The sequence below is a fragment of the Eulemur rufifrons genome, chromosome 2 (genome assembly GCF_041146395.1).
Source record: "Eulemur rufifrons isolate Redbay chromosome 2, OSU_ERuf_1, whole genome shotgun sequence".
Classification (NCBI taxonomy): Eukaryota; Metazoa; Chordata; class Mammalia; order Primates; family Lemuridae; genus Eulemur; species Eulemur rufifrons.
The window spans coordinates 15,758,372-15,781,880 of record NC_090984.1 but is presented as its reverse complement, the minus strand read 5'-3'; the positions used below and the strand labels follow the sequence as shown (position 1 = coordinate 15,781,880).

General features: G+C 60.5%; 1 protein-coding gene across 5 annotated transcripts in view; it reads left to right on the top strand.

Moving 5' to 3' along the window:
- Window positions 1–23,509, top strand: part of KDM4B (lysine demethylase 4B) — a 132,981-nt gene that overhangs the window by 70,564 nt on the left and 38,908 nt on the right. For 3 of the 5 annotated variants that reach the window (XM_069480074.1, XM_069480064.1, XM_069480081.1), the window contains exons 7-9: window positions 1,680–1,729; window positions 6,479–6,582; window positions 11,408–11,545. In XM_069480074.1, the coding sequence (XP_069336175.1) occupies window positions 1,680–1,729; window positions 6,479–6,582; window positions 11,408–11,545 (292 nt within the window). The remainder of the gene's footprint in view (window positions 1–1,679; window positions 1,730–6,478; window positions 6,583–11,407; window positions 11,546–23,509) is intronic. The other 2 variants (XM_069480090.1, XM_069480100.1) reach the window with 1 other exon arrangement.

Here is a 23,509-nt window from a genome sequence, read left to right as displayed (position 1 = left end):
CGTGTGGCGGGAGGCGCAGCTCGCCCTGGGCGCTGACGGCAGCAGAGTCCAGACGTCCCCGTGGCTGTCCGGCCTCCGTCCCCAAGTCCTTTGTCCTCTCTGGGGGCTGTTCTCCTGCGCGCTCGCCGATGTCCTGCAGCCTGTGCTCTCCGATAACAGGAGCCACGTTCCAATGTATTAAACTTTTAACATCCACCAGATTCAATTAATCTTATCTTTACAACTCCCAATTACAGGCGGTAATTAAGTGAAAGCAGCATTGTAGACTGCGGATGTTGCATTAATCATCGCAGCCTCGAGCCGGGAGTGAGTTCCCTCGGTCCCCGGCATCTCGGAAGGAGTGGACTGTTGGGTTTCCCTGTTTGGGGGGACGTTAATCCCACCACGGTGCTTTGAATTGGGATTGACTTTTATCCTCGTTATGTAAATGATAAGAGGCCATTTAAAAAACAATAACATCAACTTTGTCCAGACAGTGGAAAATTCTCTGACGCAACAGAGTTGAAGGTGCTTGGTTTACCTCGGCCGGGGCCCCCAGGAGCGTGCCCCGAAATGAATTATCTGCGTCCTGTTAGATTAGAGACTACACGACATTCGCCTTCTCTCCTACCCATGCCGTTTTTATTTTATCAGAAAAATCCCACGCCTTTCTCGGAACGGGCTTCGGCAGCCAGAGGGGCCACCTTTGGTCTTCGGCGCCGTCCTGGCCTTGCCTGCCCCGCACTGGGGGCTGCACGGGAGCCACGGCCTGGGCCCGCTCATCTGATTTGGCTCATTCTGGAATGTGCGATGTTGGCATTGTTATCCTAGAGCAGGGTCTCTCCTCCTCGGAACTGTCCGCCTCGGGAAGGGTGCCGGGCAGAGCTTTTTGGCTCAGCTGTGCCCTTCAGGTCCCGAGTCCCTGTTCTGGTCACCTTCACTTGGAGTCTGAGGTTCTCCTTTTGCCCGAGGCCGTGGGGGGGTGGGCTGGGCGGCAGGTCATGTGGCCTCGGGGTGTCTCGCCGCCCTCCCCCGGCTCTGGGCGCCACGGTTCCCTCACGGGCAGAGTCCCCAGTTCCTGTGCACAGCGAGCAGCATTAGTGAGGTGTCACCCCCACGTCATCTGTTAACAGGCTTTCACCTTACATCTTTCTTATTGATGACGGAGCCCCGGTGATCTCTCAAAAGTAAAATGTGTAAAAATAAAATGTACCAAGTGGGTGACAGATGGCATTTTTCTCTTTCCCGAAGCTGCTTTTCCCTGTTGGCCCCGGGCACAGGGAAGAGGACGGTCAGGCCTGGAGATGGGGCCGGCGGCTCAGGGACCCAGGATCCTTCCTGCTCTCTCACCCGCGGTTCCCATCCAGTGCTTTCTCCTTTATTTTTGGCCTTTTTTAGCCTCCTTGAGGCTCAGTGGTGCTGAGCCGGGAGTGTCTCCACTCGGCGTTCCTGAGTGTCCTCGTCCCCAGCCGCCACGTCCTGGTCCCCACTCCTGCTCCTCCACCTGCCCACCGCACCCAACCTGCTGGCTTCCTCCTGGGGCTCTGTCCCGACAGCCCCTCCGCTGCCGTCCCCTCCTCACGGATCTGACCATGACTGTACTTGCCATCTGCCCTGCACGTTTTCCATGGCTGCCCAAGGCCAGGCTGGCCCAGGACGCCAGGACGTGGCCCCTCTGACATGCCTCCCTTCTCTCGCAGGTACGCCATCCCGCCGGAGCACGGCAAGCGCCTGGAGCGGCTGGCCATCGGTAGGTGTCTGTGCCATGGGCCCCTGGGAGCTGGGACCGGGGGCTGGGCGGTGGGGCCCGCGGGCCGGAGGAGAGCAGCCGGTGTCCCCCGGGTTCCCCTGCCGTGGGCTCTGGCTTTGAGGAGGAGCCGTGGTGTGCTCTGCGCCGGTGCCGCCTCACTTCCCTGCGTCCTCCCAGCCTCGCGTTCAGATCCACGGCCCTGGGCCCTGTGGTTCGTCTCTCCGTGAACTCCACATGGGGTGCCGGTGCTCTGCACGCTCCTGGTTCCGGTTCTTAAAACAAACTTCTTGGACGTGGCCGCAGGCTCCCGGGGGCCAGGGAGGGCAGCCCAGGTTCTTGTTTCCCTAGTGACACTGACACCACTGCCTTGTGCCCTTTTCTCATTCTTTTTTTGTTTTGAGACAGGGTCTTGTTCTGTCCCCCAGGCTGGAGTGCAATGGCCTCAAAATAGCTCACTGCAGCCTCCAACTCCTGGGCTCAAGTGATCCTCCTGCCTCAGCCTCCCGAGTAGCTGGGACTACAGGCGTGTGCCACCACACAAGGCTAATTTTTCTATTTTTTGTAGAGATGAGGACTTGCTGTTGCTCAGGCTTGTCTGGAACTCCTGGCCTCAAGCAATTCTACTGCCTGGGCCTTCCAGAGTGCTAGGATTATAGGTGTGAGCCACCGCACCCGGCTCCTTGTCTCATTCTTAAAAATCTTTGTCTAGTCTAGAATTGGAGACAGTTCCACTAGCAGTTCTCTGACCTATGCGGGAGCTGGTGTGACCACAGGGTGGTTTGTCCTTGTTGTGTTGGGACTGAGCTGATGTACCCTGACCACCCTGCCTGAAGGCTCCTGGGCAGGTGGAGGGAGCGGGGTCCCTGTGTCAGCTCCCCCATCATGACACAGCAGAAGCTGACACCATCAGATGGCTCCTAAGTGCCTGGAAGACACTAAGAGACACAGCTGGCTGAAACCGCCTCTCTCCCACTCCCGTCAGCACAGAAGCAGCCCGTGCACAGGGAGCCGGCTCCCTGGTGCCGACCAGACAGGGTGGCCCATGGTGTGCAAGGGGTAAGGACCAGCAACGACCTGGTTCTGGGAAGGCTCTCACAGTGCTGGGGGGGAGGAGCCCGTCTGATCATCCTGTCCCTTCCAGTGACAGCTTGGGCAGCCCAGCACCCCTGCAACAGCCATGGGCTTCTCTGGAAGTCCCCACTCAGCTTGGCACAGGCTCCCTGACTGCCTGGCTGCTGTCCTCTGTCTCTGCCTAATCTTTGAGCCAAAGAACACCTGCCACTTTCTTCCCCCTTCCCACTGGCCTTTGACTTTGGAAATTGGACAATCTTTCTGGAAATTTGAGTGTCTCCTGTCCCCAGGGCTGCACCAGGAGCTGCTGGTCTGTTATGCAGATGTTCCCGAGCCGAGTGCTACAGAGTCACTGGAGGGGCTGGGGAGGGAAGGTGTCCTCTTGCTGGCACACGCTCACTGCTTCCAGGGGGAGGGCTGTGCGCCTGCTGTTCTGAGCGCTCCCGTTGGAGCCCGGGCCGTTCTCGGTGGGGGAGCCCAGGTCCCAGGAGCCCCTTCTCCTGGCAGAAATTGTACAGTTACAGCAAAGGTCCTTTCAGTTGCATATTACAGCTCTAAAATCAAAGCCAGGTGAAAGCATTTTTCCCATTGTATTGTTTAAAAATACCATTTCCAATACAAATTTTAATTTTAAAATAAAAGTTAGAGAGATTTTTTTCCTGATTGTGTTAGTTCCCTGTAGCTATTGTAACAAATGACTGCAAACTTAGTGGCTTAAAACAAGAGATGTTCATTTTCTGGAGATCAGAGTCCAAAATGGGCCTTACTGGGCTGACGTCAAGGTGTGGCAGGGCTGGTCCCTCCTGGGGGCTCCTGGGGAGAACCCGTCTCCTGCCTTTCCCAGCGTCTAGCGGCCGCCCGTGTCCCTCGGCGCAGGGCCCTTCCTCCCCCTCCAGAGCCAGCAGCGCAGCGTCTTCCAGTCTCTCTGCCCCCGACCCTCCCGCCTCCTCGTGGGAGGACCCTGTGCTGACACTGGGCCCCCAGATCACCCAGGGTGACCTCCTGTCTCAGTGGCCTTAACTCAGTCCATCCGCAGAGTCCCTTTCGCCATGTGAGGTGCCACATTCACAGGTTGCAGGGATCAGGACGTGGACATCTTGGGGGCCCATCATTCTGCCGACCACATCTATAAAGCCACAGAAGCCAACATCACAGAGCAGTCGGCTCAGGTGCTCTCTGGTGACTGGATCTCAGAGCCACGGGACCCTTGCTGGCACCTCCCGTGCTCTCTGCGTTAGCCCAGGACTTTGGCCACGGCCCAGCCCCTCCTCCCTCAATAAGCATTTTTCACGAGGAAAGAAAAGTGAAGGCCGCTGAGAGCCGCTGGAGAGGCAGCAGACAGGCCTGGCAGGGCCACTGCTGTCCCCAGGACAATACCACGTCCCCTCTCGCTGGAGCTCGGCTGGCTCTTTCCTGAGATTGGGCTTGGGACTCCACTTTCTAGGTGCGTGCAGAGGACTCAGTGCGGGGCTGGGGGCGGCGGAGCCAGTAAGCGAGGGATGCGTTCTCTCGGTGCTTTCACCTGGGTTCTTGGAACGTGCGGACTCACTACGTCGCTCCTCAGCGGAGCACAGCAGCCTCAGGACTCAGGGTGACAGCCAGGCTGGGAACCCGGAGGGCCAGCAAGGTGGCTGGGCACGCAGGTGCCTGGGGGGTGGGAAATGCCTGAGTTCATCTACAGCCCTTAGGGCCCTCTCTTTGGGTCACAGAGCCTGGGGGAAGGGCAGTGGTTTTGGGAAACCAAGTCCTTGCCATCGTCTCGGGTGCTCGTCCAGACGTTGGGGACGCGTCACAGCCCCCGTTGTGGAGATGGGTGGAATGGGCTTGCGATTAATATGGAAAATGAATAGCCGTGCTCCAAATGGGCTTGCCGGGAGAGTTGTGGGGCCCAGGGAGAGAGCATTAATGTGTTGGCACGTTATTGGTGCTAATCACTTAAAATGTGTGCCTTTATTAGAGCTTTAATGAGCGCCACTTAAACTGTGCATTAAGAAGAGGAACTGCGGAGAGGCCGGCGGGCCGGGTGGCAGGCAGTCGTAATTCTAATTGAAATGCTTTTAGTGCAGGGAAAAGTTGCTGGATTCGACAATCCCTCGTACTTTCCAGAAGCTCGCCACTGTGTCTTTGCAGCCGGGTGCCTCTGCCCCGCTCTCCCGCCTCAGCGTGTGCCTGCACTCTCTCTCTGCACACAAGTGTGTCCTGTCACCAGCGAGCCACCGAGGGTGTGTGCCGGCCTGGAGGCCGGGGCCTGAGGTCGTGTGGGCTTCCAGAAGGGTCCCCGAGCCCCCCGTGGCTGTGGGTCAGTCCGGGGTGGGGGTGTGGTCCCCATGGGCACCACTGTGCTGTGGGCATGGCACACCCACACCTTGTGTCGTCCACACGGCAGCCCTCTGCCACCTTGCACTGCCAGGGACCAGGACACAGGCACAGCTTGTGAGGGAGCAACCACCCCACCACGCCCCGCTGTTAGCACAGGGGCCCCCTCGTGCTGTGCCAGTGCCCAGGCCAGATTCCCGGCAGTTGTCACAGGCAGAGCGGTGGCAGAGGGGGACACGGGTCCCTGTGCTGCCCACCTTGGCTCCCGTGGTGCTGACTCCAGGGGCACAAGGCAGAGCCTGGGAGAGCAGCCTGGGCTTCTGGTTTAGGGACGTCCTTTGGCAGCAGGGACTGTGTGCATCGCCCTGAGGGTGTTGGGCTCCTCACCTGCCCCTGGGCCCCTGATCGGGTGAGTGGGATATGCCAGTCACCGTCATGAATCCCGGGACTTGCCTTATTTTAACTGTGAAGCGTGCGTCTTTGACTTGAGCTTCAGCTAATGTGTGATTAGGAAAGTTCCCTGAGCTGTGCTAGTTAAGTTCTGGAGCGAGGAGAGCTGGCGCTCCGAGTTGCTCGCGCTGTGACCGCGGTAGGTCAGGGACGGAGCGCGCTCGGAGGGCGGACCATGTTCCCGAATGTAAACTCAGCCCACCGCGCTTGCTGTGGCCCTGTGGGGGCTCAGGTGGGGAAGTGACTGCTCTGCCATTTCCCAGCAGGGCTGGGGGCTGAGCACGGGTGGGGTGGTGGCCCAGGCCTCGGTTTCCTCTCCGTCCAGTGGCAGCGGGGACAGTGGTTCTTCCTGAGAGACTCGCTTGTGGCTTGGAAGGCAGCGCCCGTGTGGGGAGCCCCGCCCGCCCCCGCCGTTGCCTGGCCCGGCTCTAGCTCGTCGGCGGCCACACCGAGTCTTCTTCCAGGGCCGTGCTGTCACACAGACGGTGGTACAGCCAGTTTTGTCCAGGGGGACGTCTGTGCACAGCCGTGCCCGTGCGCTGGGGGGCCCAGGTGTGTGCTGTGGGCAGGACCCTGTCACACAAGCAACCCCGATTCCTGCCATGGCAGGGGAGACTCCCGGCCGCCTCCCACTGCTGGGCAGACACGTCCTGGCATTCGCTCACGTTAAACAAAGCTGGAAGCTATCTCTGTCGTCCACCCCCCAGGGCGTATGGCGAGGGGGGTGGTGCCCGTGTGTTTCTTTCCCTCCGAGCTGTGGGCCTGGGGCCCTAAGACCCACCTGCAGCTCCAGCCGGGTCCTACAGCGTTCCTCGCTTCCACAAGCCCACACTCTGGGAGGAAGACCCTGCCCAGAGCGCAATGTCCTCCCCGCCGTGGCCATCAGACTGAAGCATGTCCTTTCTGCCCTAGGCTTCTTCCCCGGGAGCTCGCAGGGCTGCGACGCCTTCCTGCGGCACAAGATGACGCTCATCTCGCCCATCATCCTGAAGAAGTATGGGATCCCCTTCAGCCGGGTGCGTACAGGCGGGGCTCGGGCCCTGCGCTGGAGGGAGGGTCTGGGCCCAGGCCCAGGGGGCCATTAATGCCCCAGGAGACAGGCTGCTTAACCCTGGAGAAGGTTCTAGAACAATGGCAAGCCAAGGGCGGGCTAAGTTGGCCCAACAGTTAGCCCCAGCTCTCCTGCAGTGGGGAGAGGCTGGCAGAGGGCAGAGCTCGAGTCGGTGGGGTGGGGGTGGGGGTGGGGGTCTTGACTTTCCTTCCCTTCCCAAATGAAACCAAACCAGAACTGCCACCCAGATGTGGCACCCGAGGCCACTTTGCAGGGTCTATGGTGGGCAGGGCCGGCTCACCAGGGAGCCCTGGAGACTGCAGAGCAGGCTGCCCTCACCTCCTTCCCAGGTGGGACCCCAGTTCCTCTAGCCTAGGCCACACCCCGTCAGCCGGCCTTTGAGAGAATGAATACTGGTCAGAGATGAAATACCTGCCTCTGCTGCAGCGTGGAGACTGCACTCATTCAGTTTACCGCTCTAGCAGCTGCTCCGCTCGTCCTTGCGGAGGCCGTGGTGGAGGAGACCTGGAGTCGGGGGTATGGCACGTAGACGGCGGGCAGGGCCTCTGCACCTGGGGTTTGCAGGCCCTAGCCTGGTGGGACTCGGGTGCACCTGGCCCGGGGCCAGGGCTCTGCTCGCTGGGTCCAGCCCAGCAAGAGTGTCCACTCCAGGCAATTTCTTCCCGTGGAGGAGCCTTCATGGATGAGAAAGTCTAAGCCTGTATCCCCAGGTTGATCCAGGCGAGACATGTGCCCAGAACCTTCTGTGGAGGCTCTGGCCATGGCGCCAAGGGCCGGACAGGAGAGGAGACTCCTCCGGGGAATCCAGTTTTGAAGGTTTCCCACGAAGAGCAATTTGTCAGGCTCAGGAGCTCATTCTGCGATGAGACTCCGAGCTCCAAGCTCTTGACATCAAGTGTCAGCAAGTCGGAAATTGCTTCTGACATTTCAATCAAAGCGCCTGCAGCATCAGCTTGCGGATCGGGGATCCATGCTCTCGGTCGGGGCCGCACCCAGGAGGCCGATGCCAGCCGCCTGCAGCGCTCATCAGCGGAGGATTCTGCTCTGAGAAGTGCAGTTTTCTGTTCTTTCCTCCCCCCCTTCTGTCTTCTGTTTTGAACGTTACTCGTCACGAGGAGAGTCGCAGACAGATTGTGGCGTTGCTCGTGGAAGTGAGAAGTACTGGTTTTCTGGCCAGTTTGTCGAGAACATTCCCCGAAGTGGTGTTCCCTGGAGGGGGTTGCCATGGAAGGGGTCAGCTGGCCCGCGCAGACTCTGGATCAGCGTCTGTACCACACTGCAGTTTGTACAGAACGCCTGAACCGGAACCCAAGGCTGCTCACCTCGGCCCCAGAGGGGCTGCTGTTTGCAGTCTGAGAGGCCGCGCACGACAGCGGGGTCAGGTGTTGGAGGAGGCTCCAGTCGGGGCAGCCACGCTCCCGTACACCTTGCGTGGCCTGGGGGGCTGGACAGCAGTGTCTCCAGCCGCACAGAGCAGCACCCGCGTCTCCCGGCCTCAGGACGCGACTCCGATGCGATGGGCTCAAGATAAATGTCCCTGTCGGTGCGGCGTGGGTCCCCTCATCAGAATTCCTGGCAGCCTTCAAACGAGCAACTCCCGTACTCCACTTATAAATCTTTGTAATGGTATTTACTTCTAGAAGGAAAAGCAGATCAATAGCAGGGCTTTTCAATAATTAAAAGTGTGTATTCCTGTAATCTGCCATTGACTTCCTCATTTATACTGCAAGAGCTCGAGGAGGAAACTGAATGCTCCGTGGCTGGCGAGTGGGGCTGCGACCCGTCACCGCTGATTACGTGGCCGCCTGGCCTGTCCATCATCCCAAACGCCTTCTGATTTATTGTTGGGATGACGCCGACAGCAGTGACGTGGAGGACAGACCATGGGCTCGAAATGAAGCCACCAGGACGCAGGTTTTCTCACAGGAATGTGATCTTCCTGTTCTGAAGGCATCTTCGGTTCTGGGCCGCGGTTCCCGGGTGGGGTCAGGCCGGGTGAACGAGGCCCTGATGCCTGCACCTGCCTGGCTCCACACTGCCACCCCCCCAGCTCACCCCTGTGTTCGGGGTTTCAGTCTTGGCATCTGGGAGACCCGGCTGCATTCCCCAGAAGGGTTGAGTCTGAAGGCTCTGGCATGTGCCACGCCGGGTGCCTGTAGGCCGGGTCTCTGCCATACTGGGAACAGGCCTGGGGGAGAACAGGGGACCGTCCTACTTGGCCTTAGAAGACGAGCGAGGGAGGGTGTCCCGGGGCCAGCTCAAACAGGCCAAGAACATCAATAACTGCATTTTTTAAAAATCCCTGAACCTTGGTTACATTTGCCCCTCGTTTCACAGAGCTCCGAGTGGGACGGGCAGAAGCCAGCCCAGAGAACCCAGGCCGTGGGCTATGGCGGCTGGGGCCTTGGGGCCACACATAGGTTTCCTCCCCACCCCCTTTCCTGCCACGTGCTCCGTTCCGCTGTGTGCAGCTGTCACTTGGATGGGAATTTAAAAACATAATGCACACTGACTTCCCTTGATTGGTGCAATTAATTATTTGAAAAGAAAAATATCATAGTGTTCTTAAGGCCTGGCTTTTCTCCAAGCTGTGTCAGTTTTGATGGATATTTGACACTGTGGCTGGCTGCTGGCTTCTAGAAGTCTTGCTTCCCCTCCCCGCGTCTCCTGCTGCTCTCTACTTCCCACCCCCGCCAGGGTTTTGTCTCCTTGTTGGTTAGTTCAGTGAATCCAGAGATTTCCACTCGTCTCTCCAGAGGAATGAACAAAGACTAGCCAGCCCGAGAGCTGCAAAGTCAAGGACACAGGACCAGCAACCCAAGAACAGGCCTGAAAGGTGTGAACGGACCCTGTATGGAGGAGACGTACGGGTCAACCAACGTGATTCGGTGTTTGGTGTCTCTCGGGGTCAGAGAAAGGCAGTTGTAACTGGGAAGTGCCACTGCCCAGCCACAGGAGTGGCTCCGATCAAAACCATGCCGCCAGTGCTGGCCAGGAGGAGAGGTGGCCAGAGTGCTCGTTCACGCCCAGCGGGAACGAAAGCGGCGCAACCACCATAGAAAACCACTCAGCAGATTCTTAGAAACGTAAACGCCTGCCCTCTGCCCCGGCAGTACCACTCATGGGCACGTTTGCTCAGGAGGAACGGAAACATACGTCCACACGGAGATTTGTACACAAATGTTTTTAGCCGCTTTCTTCACAAGAGCCCCAAACTGGAAACAGCCCGAATGTCCATCAACAGGAGAATGGATAAATAAGTGACAATACTTCACGCGGCCAATATTGTTCCGTCACGAGAAGGAGCGAACCACTGGGCCAAACGACAAGAGGAACCCATCTCAGAAACACGCCCTGAGGAAGACGCAGGCACAGGAGTGCCCACTGTCGCCTGCCTGTATGTGAAGCTCCAGAAAGAACGGCACTCTGCGGTGACAGCAATCCGCCCTGTTGGGGGGGCCTGCCTGGAGAGGGCTGGCGGGGCCGGGGACTGCCCGGGGCGCCGGGAATGTTCTGTTCCTGCCTGGGGCTGTGGACACGTGGGCGTGTGTACGTGATGTTCCGAACTCCAAACAACGTGCGATCCGAGGGTCATCCCCTGTGCTGAATAAAGACAAAGACATCTCACCTGACTTCCAGGAGAGTCACTTCCTCTCCGTGAGCCTCAGTTTCCACATCTGTGAATGGGACCCACAGCCCCACCTCCAAGAAGTGCTTTGCCCGGTCCCGGGGCACAGAAGGTGGGAATGATCGCTGCTGTTACTTACCGTTTTTGGAAGTGCTTTATCAGAAGGCTTGGCAGTCAGCAGCAGAGTGGGTGGGTGCTCACTGTGGTCCTCTGGGTGTCCCCTCCCCGCAGGTGCCAGGGGATGAGGCTACAGCCCCCCAGCACTGGTAGGCAACCCCCATTTCCTCTGGGCCTTGGGGGGGCTGTTCTGGAAGCCTCAGATCTGGGGTCATTATGAGCCCCTATTCCTGTCACATGCACCCCAGCGCCGTGGTTTGGGGCGGGTTCTCTGTTTCAGAGACCTGCTCAGAGTCTGATTGGCCAGACCATTGGAATCGGATGCGGAAACGCCAGAGCCTTCTGCAGAGCTCTGATCCGTGACGTCGTGGCCTGAGGGCGTATTTCTTGGTCTCTCTCGACCTCCTTAGACCCCCCTTCTTGGGATAGGGTGGAAAGACCGCGTGGGATGGCAGCGTGGCGTAGGCCACCCTGGCATGTTTTGTGCATGCAGCTGTTCCTGCCTCTTGCAAGGCAGGTTGCTGTCCCATGCACATGCCCCCATCTTGTCCTTTGAGGGCTCTCCAGCTGCTGCCAGCAGCCCCCCCAGCCCCCAGCTGTGTGAGACCACGTCATAGTGGCCGTGAGCCTGTGACTCAGCCACCTCCAAAGCAGGAGCCCCCGTTGCTCTCCGTCGATGTCCAGCAGCAGCAACTGCAGAATCCAGCAGTGTCTCCACGTGCAGTGCGCCCACCCAGGCCATGCTGACGTGTCTGCCCAGGGCGGGGCTGGTGGGCCCGGCGGGGGCTGGGAGAGCGGGTGCGGGGGCAGAGCTGTGGACGGACTGTGCACCACCCATCCTTCCTCGGCCAAGTGGCAAGTTGGGCTGGAAAGAACCACCTTTGACTTTGCACAGCTCCGTTGGCTCACCAGTTCGCAGCTCCCTGGCACTTGCTGGGAAGTCCTCGAGCCCCTGTCCGCTGCTGAGCTCTGTGGTGGCTCCCAGTGGCCGCTGCCCCTCACTTGTCCGCCTTTTCCTCCGCAGATCACGCAGGAGGCCGGGGAGTTTATGATCACGTTTCCCTACGGCTACCACGCTGGCTTCAATCACGGGTTCAACTGTGCGGAATCTACCAATTTCGCCACACTGCGGTGGATCGATTATGGCAAAGTGGCCACTCAGGTCAGAGCCGCAGACTCTGCGAAGGGGCCCGGGGGGGGGGGGGGGCGGGGTGCGGGAGGTGGCCCCTCCCGGCTTGCGTGGCCCAGGGCTTGTGCTTCCGCCATTCCTTCTCCATCGGGGCCAGACTCTGGCCCCGGGTCTGTGTCCGGGATCCGCAGGCAACGAGTGCCCAGAAGGCCCCTTGCCTTGGAGAGTGGAGAGGATGGGAGGAGGTGCCTGGGTCAGGGGGCGCACAGTGACCTCGGGCCATCTCCAGTGTGCTCTGCCCAGTGTGGGGCCTGGGTGGGCTCGGCTGGGCGGCTGCTGTCTTGAGTGGGGACTCTACTCGGCCGGCACCATCGTCTCCCTGTCCTGGCTGAGCCCATGGGCGTGCTCTGTCTGCCTCTGGTCCCAGCATGGGTGTTCATGGACCCTTTTCTGAGGGCCACTTGGCGCCTGCTTTCGTCCCTCCCCTGGCTCTGTTCGTCCCCTGCTTTCCCGCTGGTGCCTTCCCAGCAGTATGGGGGCTGGGTCAGTGTCCCCCACCAGCAAGCTGTCTGTTGCCTGAGGGCGTCCTGCTGCCGTGGCTGTCCCTGGGGGTTATGGAAAGGCGGGGAGATGCATTTGATTTTTTCCTGGTAGTTTGCCGTTGCTGGTGTTGGAAGACTGATTACTGGCTGACAGGTTGGCCCCCTGAGCCGAGTGCTCGTTCTCTAATTCCTAACTGTGCGCCGTCCGTGTGCACATGGTTCCCGGCCGTGTGGGGCACGTGAGGCCACTAGATGGGAGGCTCTGAGGGCAGCGGGGCATGGTGGGGTCGCAGCAGCCCGTGGCCCTCTCAGTCTCTGCCTCGCTCGGTGCCCTTTTAGCCCGGCAGGGGACGTGGACAGTGGACAGGCTGTGAACCCCAGGCCTCAGAGGTGGTGATGGAATCTGCCCTCCTGGTTGCCTGTATGGGGACAGGGGCAGCTTCCTCCCAAGACTGTCCCTGCAGGCCTCTGGGTACCTGTCCCCACCACCTCCTCTCAGGAAGACAGTGAGCCCTCCTGCAGGCCAGGCTCAGGCCGTTTGGCCCTGGCGCACGGCTGCTCTTCAGAGTGGCACTCGACAGCCTGGCTCTTCCTGGCCTTCTCTGTCCCCTGCGGAGACAGGCCCAGGGACCACGTGGCTCCCATGGTGTCACGGAACAGGAGCATCCCCTCGGCTGGGCTGGGGAAAACAGGTGCTTCCCACCAGTCCCCCAAGCGCAGAGCCCTCTGGTTCTCCCGGGGCCGGGATTGGGGCGAACTGGAGTTTCCCCAGGTCCGGACATGCGGGGAGGGGGACAGGAGAGGTCACAGGGCCAGACCCCGAGTCATCCAGTTCACCCAGCATTTTCTAGATGTCACACCTTTACAAAAGAGGCCTCGGGGTGTGGCCGGGTGGCACAGAGCCGTGAGTGTAAACCACAGAATCCCTCACAGGTGATCTGTTACATTGACTATCACACCCATATTTTTGGATATATCAGATTAAACAAAACATTAAGATGAATTTCACCTTTTTTTTTTTTTTTTAACTGTCTTAATGTGGCCACTAGAAGAATGAAAAGTGCGTAGGTGGCTTGCGATACATTTCTCCTGGGCCCGGCTGGTCTGCAGAGCTTGGCCAGCCTTTATCTCCTAATTATTTGTTTCTCTGCCTTCACTGTTCCGTGCGGTTGGGAAAGGAAACGGGCTGTGTAGTGAGGAGGACTTGAGGGACGCCCCAGGGACTCGGTTCAGAACATCGTGGCTCTGTTTAGGGAAGACTCGGGGCTTAGCTGAGAAGAGAGATCGACAAGTCGGGGTTTTGTCTCTGCTCTGAAGGAGTAAGGAAATATCTCGGGCTGTCGCTGTTTGGAAAGGGCATGTGGTCGTGCACGTTTTCGTCATCGAGGGGCCACCATGGGTGACCAGCCCAGAGACAGATGGAGACGTGAGCCCCGGCCGCAGGCTTGTCCTGGAGGTGCCCTCAGAGCCCAAGCTGCGGTGGGGCTGCGGGGACTGCCCAGATATTAAAAGCAGTTTGGGGTTCAGCCATGTGTTCACAAACAAGTGACATTTGGGAAGTGCAGCCTTAGATCGGGCCTCCGCGCTTACATCGTCAGGCGGCGTAGCGTGAAATGACGGAACAAGTGGCGCGCAGCTCTCGGAGCAAGCCAGGGGTCCGGGCAGGCGTCCAGGTGCCGGGCTCCCTGTCGGAGCCTCCCGGCCACCCTGGCCCCTGCTCAGGCTCCCCCCATGTGGTCAGGCCTGGCCTGGAGTGTCGCCAGCCACGAGGTGTCCGTGACCATCCTGGAATGTCGGCGGCACTCAGGCTTCTTGGCAGGGCAGGGCCTGGTGCTCCCCGAAGTGGTCCAGGCTGGAGAGGCTGTTAGAGTGTCGCACCTCACAGGGGACACACTGAGGGCCCTCAGAGCAGGAGTCATCAAGGCAGGGCTGCTCAGGGCGGATGGGGCTCCAGGGCTTGCCGCGGACCCTCCTGCTCCTGCTGTCTCCTGCCGGCCTGACCGCCCCATCCCGCTCGTGTTCTGGGCCGGTGTCTTTGAGCACGTTCATCGGAGGGTGGCCACGGAGGATCCTGGCTTCCTAGACTTGCGGAGAGGCCTGTCGGCTTGTTGGTTTGTTTTCCTTTAGTCTCCCAGGAACCCCCTCCCCACCCCGTTGTCCCTTCCCTGTCATCGTCTCTGTGCTCGGGAGTCACAGGTGAGAAGCCGCACTCCTGCACGTGACCAGCCCATGTGGATTTCAGCCGTCCGCACTCAGGGCTCACACAGTGGGGACCTGGGGACAGATCCAGCGGCTGCCTGTCTCCCTGCTATCTGCAAGCTGAGCCTGGGGTTTGCATCTTTAAAGAGTTGGGGACAATCAAAAGAAGAAAAGTAGCCTGTGACAGTTATATGAACCTCGAGTTTCACCCCCATAACTGAGTTTCCTTGGCGCACGGTCGTGCCCGTTCGCTGACTGTTGACTGTGGCCACTCTTGCCCTGCAGTGGCGGAGGTGAGTGGTTTTCACGGAGACCAGCTGGTCAGAAAGCATTTGCTCTTTGGCCCTTTCAGGGGAAGTCTGTTGCTCCTGGTCTAGCAAACCCAGGGTGGGCTTCTCTGCCAGCCAGGCGGGGCTGCCTGCGGGACAGCTGCCTCCTTCCTCTCCCAGCCCTGGGCCCTGCTGGCACAGGGGCTGCTCTGCTGGCAGCTCGGCCCCCAACCCCTCACTTCCACCTCCGAGTCAGAGCAGCTCCCTCTGGAGTTCCGAATGGGCCCGCCGATAGCTGTGGCCTCCCAGCAGGGTTGGCCCGGCCAAGCGCTGTGACTGTGACACCACTGCCAGCCACCTGCAGAGCATCCTTGACTGCCCTACGGCGGGTGCAGGTCTGCCCCGCAGGCCAGAGGGTCTCCAAGGTTCCTCCTGGCTATAAAATCGCAGAGAAATAATGGTCTCCCTGCAGCGGAACTCGCCTAGATTTACAGCCTCGGGCCAGAGCCCCTGGGTGGAGCTGCCTGAGCCCCGTCCACACACGCAGGAGGCGGCGTGGAGCTCTGCCCTCCCTGCCCTCTGCCGCAGCAGGGCTGCCGCCCGCCTGAGCCCGCACCGGCCTCGTCCCATGGCCTGTGTGCAGGTGCCCACGTGCACTCCGAGGCCATTGCCAACGGGGAGATGGTGTTCACTCCCGTGGGCGTTTTCCTTTCCAGGTGACCCCTGGGGCATTAACCCTCAGTACCCGTCGTGCAGCGGGAGGCGGGAGGAAGGCCAGGTGGCCGCAGTCATGTCCCACTCCCCACTCAGCCCCATGACACCTGCCGCCCGCCTGGTGGGTGACCTTTGGACACCCGCAGTTGGGATAACCACAAAGGTCCCCAGACACCCCCCAGGGTCCCCTGGAGACAGGATCAGCTCCAGTGAGACCCGCTGGCCTAGTGGCACTTTCATGTCTCACTGTCCTGGCATCTGGGTGGAGGGGTGCGCAGTGCAGCTGGAACAATCCGTGTCCCTGGTGGCTTCATAGCTCAGGTTTCCCGATTCCTTCCTTGGCCCCTGCTAGAGCACCGGGTGTGGGACTGCTCCTCCGTGTGCCGCGTCCCCAACCGGCAGGCAGCCACGCTCCACCGTGGTCAGCAGCCTGGCACTGGAAGTCCCTTAGGCACTCAGCAACGAGGCCTTGAACCCCAGCAGGCAGCCTCACTAGATGGACTCCCCACCTTGCGGACGGACCCTGGTTTTGGGGGCTGTGTGTTCTGTTAATGTCACACACTTTGTCCCACGGTGGGGGTAGCTAGGCTGACGGGAGGGGTATGGGAACCAGGCCTCGGCACAGCACGGGGTTAGGTCTCCTCTGCAGGAATCGTTCCTGTCACAGGAACTAAATGCTAAGAGAGACAGACAGAGAGAGAGAGAGAGAGAGATTGAGATTGCTTTCTCCCTGGGGAATTGGAAGTTCTTACCAACCTGCTGCCACACCCACCTGTGGGGAGAGACCCAGTCCTCGTCTGCCTGGAGCCGGCACCTTCTCCTGGGGGGGATGGGCGCCCTGAGCGTCTGAGGGGTGGCAGCTGCCCTCCAGGCCCACCGTTGTCAGGGTGGGAGCCCAAGGTTTCATTTCCTCTGAAGCGAGGTTCCTCCAGCCAGACGCACCCAAACCCAGCACTCAAGCCTGGTGCACAGTCGCTAGGGCTGGGGAGGGGCTGGGGTGTGACGGCTAATGAGGACGGGGCTTCCTTTTCGGGTGACGGGAAGGGTCTAAATTTGGCGGTGATGACGCTTGCACAGCTCTCTGGATGTACTAAAAGCTGCTGAATTGTACACTTGGTGAGTTATGTGGTGTTTCCGTGAATCTCAAAAATTGTCCAAAAAAATCCTGCCTCCCCAGATCAGGTCTTAGCAGATCTAGAAACATAATTCAGTAAAAAATGGGCAAAAGAGATGCCGAGGTGGTTCACAAAGAAGCATCACAGAGGCTGTGAGGGGTCGGGAGGGTGTCGTGTTCGCCAAGCCAGGGCTGCCTGTGTCCCAAACACCAGAGCGCATACTGCGTGGGTGGCGGATCAGCGCCAGCGAGGTCGTTATTTTGCTCATGAGATTGGGAAAGGGCTCCGAGGGTGAGGACTCCAGCCCCATGGGTGGGCTGCCGGGGAGGGAGTTTGGGGGGCCCGCTGGGCCTGCCTTTCCAGAAGGCCGTCTGCCATCGGTTAAATGTGTGTCTATTGCACCCCGGCAGTTCTTCCCCTGGAACAAGCGCCCCATGGTTTCACGTACAGGGACGTCTGCTGCCTCGTCGGTTACAGTAGTGGTAAGCGCATATCTGTGACCAGGAGGTGCGTTGAAACCACGGACTGTTGCACGGCCGCGGGGTCTGTTCCGTGTTTGTGGGCGTGGAGGGATGGGCACAGCACTGCAAGTGAGAAAGTAGGCTGTGGACTGAGAATATGTAACCCCATTTTTGTAGGGGCTTGTGGTCCCCAAAATAGGGGGCAGATTTGCCCAGATATTGGTTGACACTAGCTTGACATGGTGGAATGGAATTTGGGATACCTTAAAAACATGCACTAACTTCTCTGTTTCTTTTTTGTAAGTTTTATTTGTAAACCAGGAGCTCCTCTCATGATAGTTGACAAGTGTGGCTGTTTAGGGGAGGGAGAGGTGGCGGCGCCTCCTCAGGGCATTGCCTGCGGCGGCCTGGCGTGTGCAAGGTTTCTGCTGCGGGTGGTGGCGGGTTTGTTGTTTGTAGAATGGGAATTAAAAGCCAGACAAGAACCTGGAGGACCCGAGGAAGCCTGGCCCCTGCTGTGTGTTTGGGAGGGGCCTGGCCCCCTGGGCTGGCGGGGAGGGGTGAGGATGCCCAGCGGATGGCCCAGAGCAGGCCCAGCTTGCGTCCCCTGACCAGGCCGCTCCATGATGCCTCGGAATGCGCTCACTGCGGGGTCTACCTCGAGAGGTTCCTTTTCTCCACCTGAGACAGCTCTCGGTGCTCACGTCCTCTTTCTCCCTCTGATGCTTTGCTGCCGTCTATCAAGGGCTGACCCTGGGCCTTGTGACCTTGAGAGGACCACAGCGGTTAAGTGACTTTGCCAAGGTCACATCAGCGGAGGCCAGGCCCAGGATGCCCTCCACCCTCCTCTACGTGGAGCGTGAGCCTGTGGGGCGATGACACCCTCCCTGCTTGGACAGAGTCTCCGAGGCTGGTGGCCTCGTCCTGGGCCCGTGTCCCATGCGTAGCCCAGCCGGGCCGGCTGGCAGGGCCCTGGAGGCCACTGCTCTGTGTCTCCGAGCAGAATTCCCCGGGCACAGGCTCAAGCAGGCAGGCTCTGTGGTGGGATTACTATTAGGGAGATCAAAGGGATGCCCCCGTTTCACTCTCGGAAAATAAAATGTGCTTGCACCAGCCTTCTCCACTGTGAACTTGAGTTAGTCCTACAAGGCTGCCTGCCACGTTAGATTAGCTCAGCACACAGCCCCGGGCTGGCCCCGTGGTAGGTGGTTCCTGCCGGAGCCTGGCGCCTGGCAGACAAGGGGTCTCTCCTCCAGAGCGTCCCCAAACCGCCCGCAAGGTGGAGAGTTGACCGTAGATTAAACAGAGCGAGAGAGATTTAGAGCCCGAGCCCGGCTTACAGGCCCGGGAGCCCCGAGCACTGGCAGCTGTCTCTGAGCGAAGCCTGCGGAGTGCGAAGCCTCCCCGGGGAAATCTCGGCACTCTCAGGGGGCTCCCGAGCAGGGGGCTTTTGCTGAGTTGGAGAAGAGAAAAGACACTGTGTCCCTCGGAGGTGATGTTTCTGGAGGTGGCCCCTCGGCACCCCCCACGGCCCCCACCTCCCGCATCCAGGCTGCAGTGGGGGCGCCGGCAAGAGACGCAGGGAGGGGGGTTTCTCCTAAACCCCAGCCTGGGGGGGACACTGAACTTAATTACTGTAAAATGGAGCCAAATTGTTTCTGCTGCTTCAGAGAACTGTGTGTTCCTTCTGTTTGTAATGACGCAGCCTGCTCTGGGTGATTAACCCCGGCCCACGGGGAGGAGGTGGCAGAAAGCTGGGGGCGGGCAGGGAGGAGGGGTGAGCACGGGGGCTGGGAGCTCGGACCCCTCTGACCAGCCCGAGTCCTAGGTGCCGCCTGCCTCCCTCTTCGCCTCGCTAACTCTCTGATTTACGGCTTCTCGGGCTGGGTGTGCATGTTTGCTGTAAATTGCTGTGTGAAGTACGCTTTCCCCTTGCTGCTTCTCCCAGATCTCCCGTCACTCTGTCCCTGAGCCCACCCCCACGGTGCGCTCAGGGGGTTGTAGAGTCACACAGAGGCAGGAGGGTCTGGAGCTGAGACCACCCGGGTGCATCCTGCGGTTGGCATCACAATTAGTTGGTCTCATTTGGGATCTGGACGTGGTGCTTGTGCTGCACGTGTGGAGTGAAAGAGGAATGATCTAGAAAGACGGTTTAGTTCAGGGTCTCTCCCGGGCACTGCAGGTGCTGAGTAGCGTCCCTGCCTCCACCCACCCCATGCCGGGAGCTCCCCCGTCATGATGACCACAGATGTCCCCGGACACTCCTGTGTCCCCTGGGGGTGGGTGCTCCAGCGAGGCCCCCTCCTGGACATCTTCACCTTTCCTCGACCTCCGCCTTGGCTCCCAAGGCGGCCGGCCCGTCTGTCCGGTTGTCTGGCCAAGAGCCCCAGAGGGCCGTGGTCACGCCCGGCCCGGGGGAGGGGCCAAGGTCTCTTCTAGACTCAGGTTTGTGGTTCGCATGGGGGGGCTTTACGGACAAAGCAGCGTCTGGTCTCTGCCACTGTCCTGCTGCACATAGTTTGTGCCTCGGCTGCAGCTACAGGCCGCGTGGCGTCCCACGAGAGGTTTGCTTGCGGAGGGCAGGCAGTGCCGGCGGCCCTGGCCGTGCGCGGTGCCGGGGCCTGCGGAAGCCGAGGGTGAGCGGTTCTTCTCCAGGGCAGTGTTCAGAGCGAGAGGGAGGCGGGGTGGAGGGGCCGCCCACCGGGCACACGGGGCCTGCCTCGGCCATCGCAGCTGGTTGTGACCAGGAGAACGAGAGAGAACCCCCTGGGGGCTGCTGCTGGCCTAGGAGGGGTGGGTGGGTGCCTGGCAGGCTGGGGTCCCTGCACCCTGACCCTTGCCCTCCCCCCACAATGTGGCTCCCTGTGGAAACCCTGCGCCCCAACACTGTGCCTCAGTTTCCCCACCCATGAAGCTCCTGTGGTCCCCTCCTTGGACTGTTGGGAGTTTCACGGGGCAGCACTTGGGAGACGCCTGGCCCGGAAGTGGCCCACGTTGAGGAATGTGCTCACCTTCTACTCGGAGGGAGGCCGGAGGCCTGGTCGCAGACACGGCCTTCCCTCTGTGCCCAGGCCCCTCCGCAGCGTGGGGCAGGAGGGGCAGGTCCTGGTGGACCGAGGCCAGGCGTGTGGGCCACCTTCTTACTACGTCCTGAGTAGGCTGCACGGACACACGGGTGGGCTTCCTCTGCCTAGGAAGGGCCGAGGGTGATGCTGGGACCTCCCGGGGCCTGGTGGACGTGAGGGAGCAGCGCCCAGCGAGGGAGGCCGTGGGAGGCCGGTGACCTTGCCCGGCCAGGCCGTCTGGGCGCAGCGGGAAGCCGCTTTCTGTGCTGCCCGGAAGCGGACCCTGCAGCCCTGGCAGAGAGGCCCTGGGAGCCCAGCGCCTAATCGTGGTGTTTATGAAGCGCTGCCGTGTTTCCAGTGGGTTTCCTAATGACCTGGTTTGTTAGCGCTCTCGCTGTGGCGCCGATGATCACATCAGAAACGGGGCCGCTCGCCCCTCCTGGCTCCCGTGAGCTGCCAGCAGATGCCATGTCTCCACCCCGTCCGCGGTTTAACACTTTGTGTGCTGCAGCTCCCTGCCTCCGCCCCGTCTGCGGTTTAACACTTTGTGTGCTGCAGCTCCCGGTCTGGGGCACCCGCCCCCCAACACAGACCATCGCCAGAGGTGTGTCTGTCATCCCCACCCCGTCGGCGTCTGCTGGGCAGCGGCTGAGTTTGCTATTCGGCTGCTGGTGACGGGCGAGGCACGGAGGTGCAGGGAGGAGGTGGATAGCACACAAGGACGTGTGGGAGGATTTCTGATCCTGGGAACCCGCCAGGCCGCAGCGAGGACAGGGCCTGGCCGGCAGCCGGTGCTCTCTGGGGTGGAGGGGTCTGCATGGATGCTGCAGTGACACCTGGTGTGTCGTGTCCTGGGGCTGCTGTAACCCAGGCCACAGCCTGGGCGGCTGGAAGCACCAGACATTTCTCCTCTCCCAAGGCCAGAGGCCAAGTTCCCTGAGGCTCCAGGCCGGGTCCTTCCTGCGTCTCCTGGCTTCCGGGGTGGCCGCGGGCCTCAGCCCGGCATGGCTTGGCTTGTGCTCCGTCTCTGCCTCTGTGGTCACGGGCGGCCCTCTTCCGTCTGTGCCGTCGTGGTCTCTCCTCTGCTTCCGAGGATACCGGCGCTGGGTTGGGGGGGCCCTAACCCGGTGCATGACGCAGCCTTACTGATGACACTGCAGCGACCCCGCACCCAGTTAAGTTCCCTTCTGAGGTCCTGGGTGGGGCGCTGGGGAGCGCAGGGCAGAGCCTCACCCAGGAGGGCTCAGAGAGCACACAGCCCCTGACGGGGGAGCCTGGCCCCCCCAGGAAGAGAGGAGGGGCCCAGCAGAGGGTCTTGGGGCCACGACGTGGCTCGGCCAGCCTGAGGAGGTCAGGCCTCACCGGGATGTGAGGGGTGCTGGGCGTGTCAGCGTGGAAGAGGGGTCGTCCTCTGGCCACCAGGTTGGGGAGGGGCCTGCAGGGGACAGATGGGGTATGGAGCCTGGCAAGGTGGGGAGAAGGGGACCCCTGTGCTTTAGGGGTGGTGCCCGTGGCCTTGGCTGGAGAACGCAGGTGGGCGCAGGGGTGCTGCGGGTGCGCAGAGATGTGACGCCATCCAGTACGGAAGCCACCGGCCCAACACGGCACTTCATAAATAAATCAAAAGGAACTAAGGCCCGGCGCGGTGGCTCACGCCTGTAATCCTAGCACTCTGGGAGGCCGAGGTGGGCGGATCGTTTGAGCTCAGGAGTTTGAGACCAGCCTGAGCAAGAGCGAGACCCCACCTCTACTAAAAATAGAAAGAAATTATATGGACAGCTAAAAATATATATAGGAAAAATTAGCCGGGCATGGTGGCACATGCCTGTAGTCCCAGCTACTCGGAAGGCTGAGACATGAGGATTGCTTGAGCCCAGGAGTTTGAGGTTGCTGTGAGCTAGGCTGACGCCATGGCACTCACTCTAGCCTGGGCAACAGAGCGAGACTCTGTCTCAAAAAAAAAAAAAAAAGGAACTAAAATTAAGCATTGCATTCTTCAGTCACACCACTGCGTTTCAAGTGCTCACTAACAACCCGTGGAGGGGTCCTCGGGGCACGTCGTGGGTCTGCAGCTGGGGTGGGGGCGGCAGTGTGAGGCTGGGACGTGTTGAGCTGCAGGTGACGCTGCATCAGCCGCCGGAAGACACTCAGGCCTCGCTGCTTCCGAAGGCCTCCCCGGCCCTGTGCACAGCAGGGCGGGCGCCAGCCACGTGGGCCGCAGCCGCTGCTGTTTACCCGCCCGCCGGCTCCCGGCACGTCCTCAGTGTTCCGCCCTGGTTCCTGGTCACGGGGCCGGGAGTTGGCGCTGCTGCTCTGGCCAGAGCGTTAGGGGTCCCTGCGGTCAGATGCTAGTTGGGTTGATGATTTTATTGAACCACATTTAGTAATTTTCTCTTTAGGCTGGTGGCTGCATCCCCTTTCTCCGACTCTGCCGTTTTACATGAGCAAATTCTAATTTCTGTTCCATCCTTTAAAAAGAGGTGGGCTCTGATTAAAGCTCAGTGCTGTTTAGTCAGGGCAGGGGGGTAGATTGAAACCCCTGGACTCCGAGGCAGCCAGGGCAGGGCCAGGGCCAGGACCAGAGGACCCAGGGTGGGACGTGGCACTTCAAGACATAGGACTCCTCAACCTGGGCCCTCGGGGTCTGCCCCCGCAGCCGCAGAACTGAGCGTGTGCACACGTGCGTGCGTGTGTGCCTCCCGTGGAGTGAGATTCCAGAAGGCCCCAGCCGCGGCAGGCAGGGCGCGTGCCCCCCTGGTCCCCGAAGAGGCAGGCTGCCCCTTAGACTGCACGGGGGCTTGCTTTGGGGCCGAACAGAGCACAGACTGGGGCACCCGCGTCTAAGCGCAGAGTGCGGGGAACCCTCACCACGCGGCCCCCAGGCCTGCCCTCTCCTGGCACCCCCCAGGGAGCGCAGCCCCGGCCTCCCAGGCTTGGGGGCCCCCTGGGTGTCTGCTGGCTTTGACCCCCTGCTGGGGCAGGCGCAGATCCCGGTTTCTCACTTTGTGAAACGTGGCATTTCTGTATCCCGAGTCGCCGGTGACATGGGTGGTGCGTGTTGGTGGCACCTGCCATGGCAGAGGAAGTTGGCCTCATTTCTGTGGCTGCTCTAATAGCTAAGGAGGCTGAGGGAGCCCTGGGAATGATTTCAAACATCCTGTGGCAGGGAAGGGCCCACGAGGGAACAGCGGTTTCCATCAGAATCTGTGTTTTGAAGAACATGGCCTTGCAACACGTGTGCTGTGAAGTACGCAGAGTGGGGACAATGACCGAGTCAGGCCCCCACTACGGCTGTCTGGGGCCGGGGGTGGTGCCTGTCAGCAGAGAAGAGCCACCAAGGGGAGAGACGGTGCTGAGCACAGCCGTGATGACACCGAGCCTAACATACAAGGGGTTCTTAAATGTGTAGCGAAAGACACCTTAACAGCCGAGTGCCTGACGGGCGTCCAGGCCTCGAATGTTACACACCTGCCAAGAAGGATGAGGCTGCTCTTTAAGTCCAGCGTGGAACATTTTCCAGAATGAACCCCGTGAAACAGGCAGGCTGTGAAAGACTGACCGCAGGATGCCAGCCGGAGAAGAGCAGAGCACGGCCGTCCTGCGAGCCAGGCAGCCAGAGCCAGCGCCCCGGC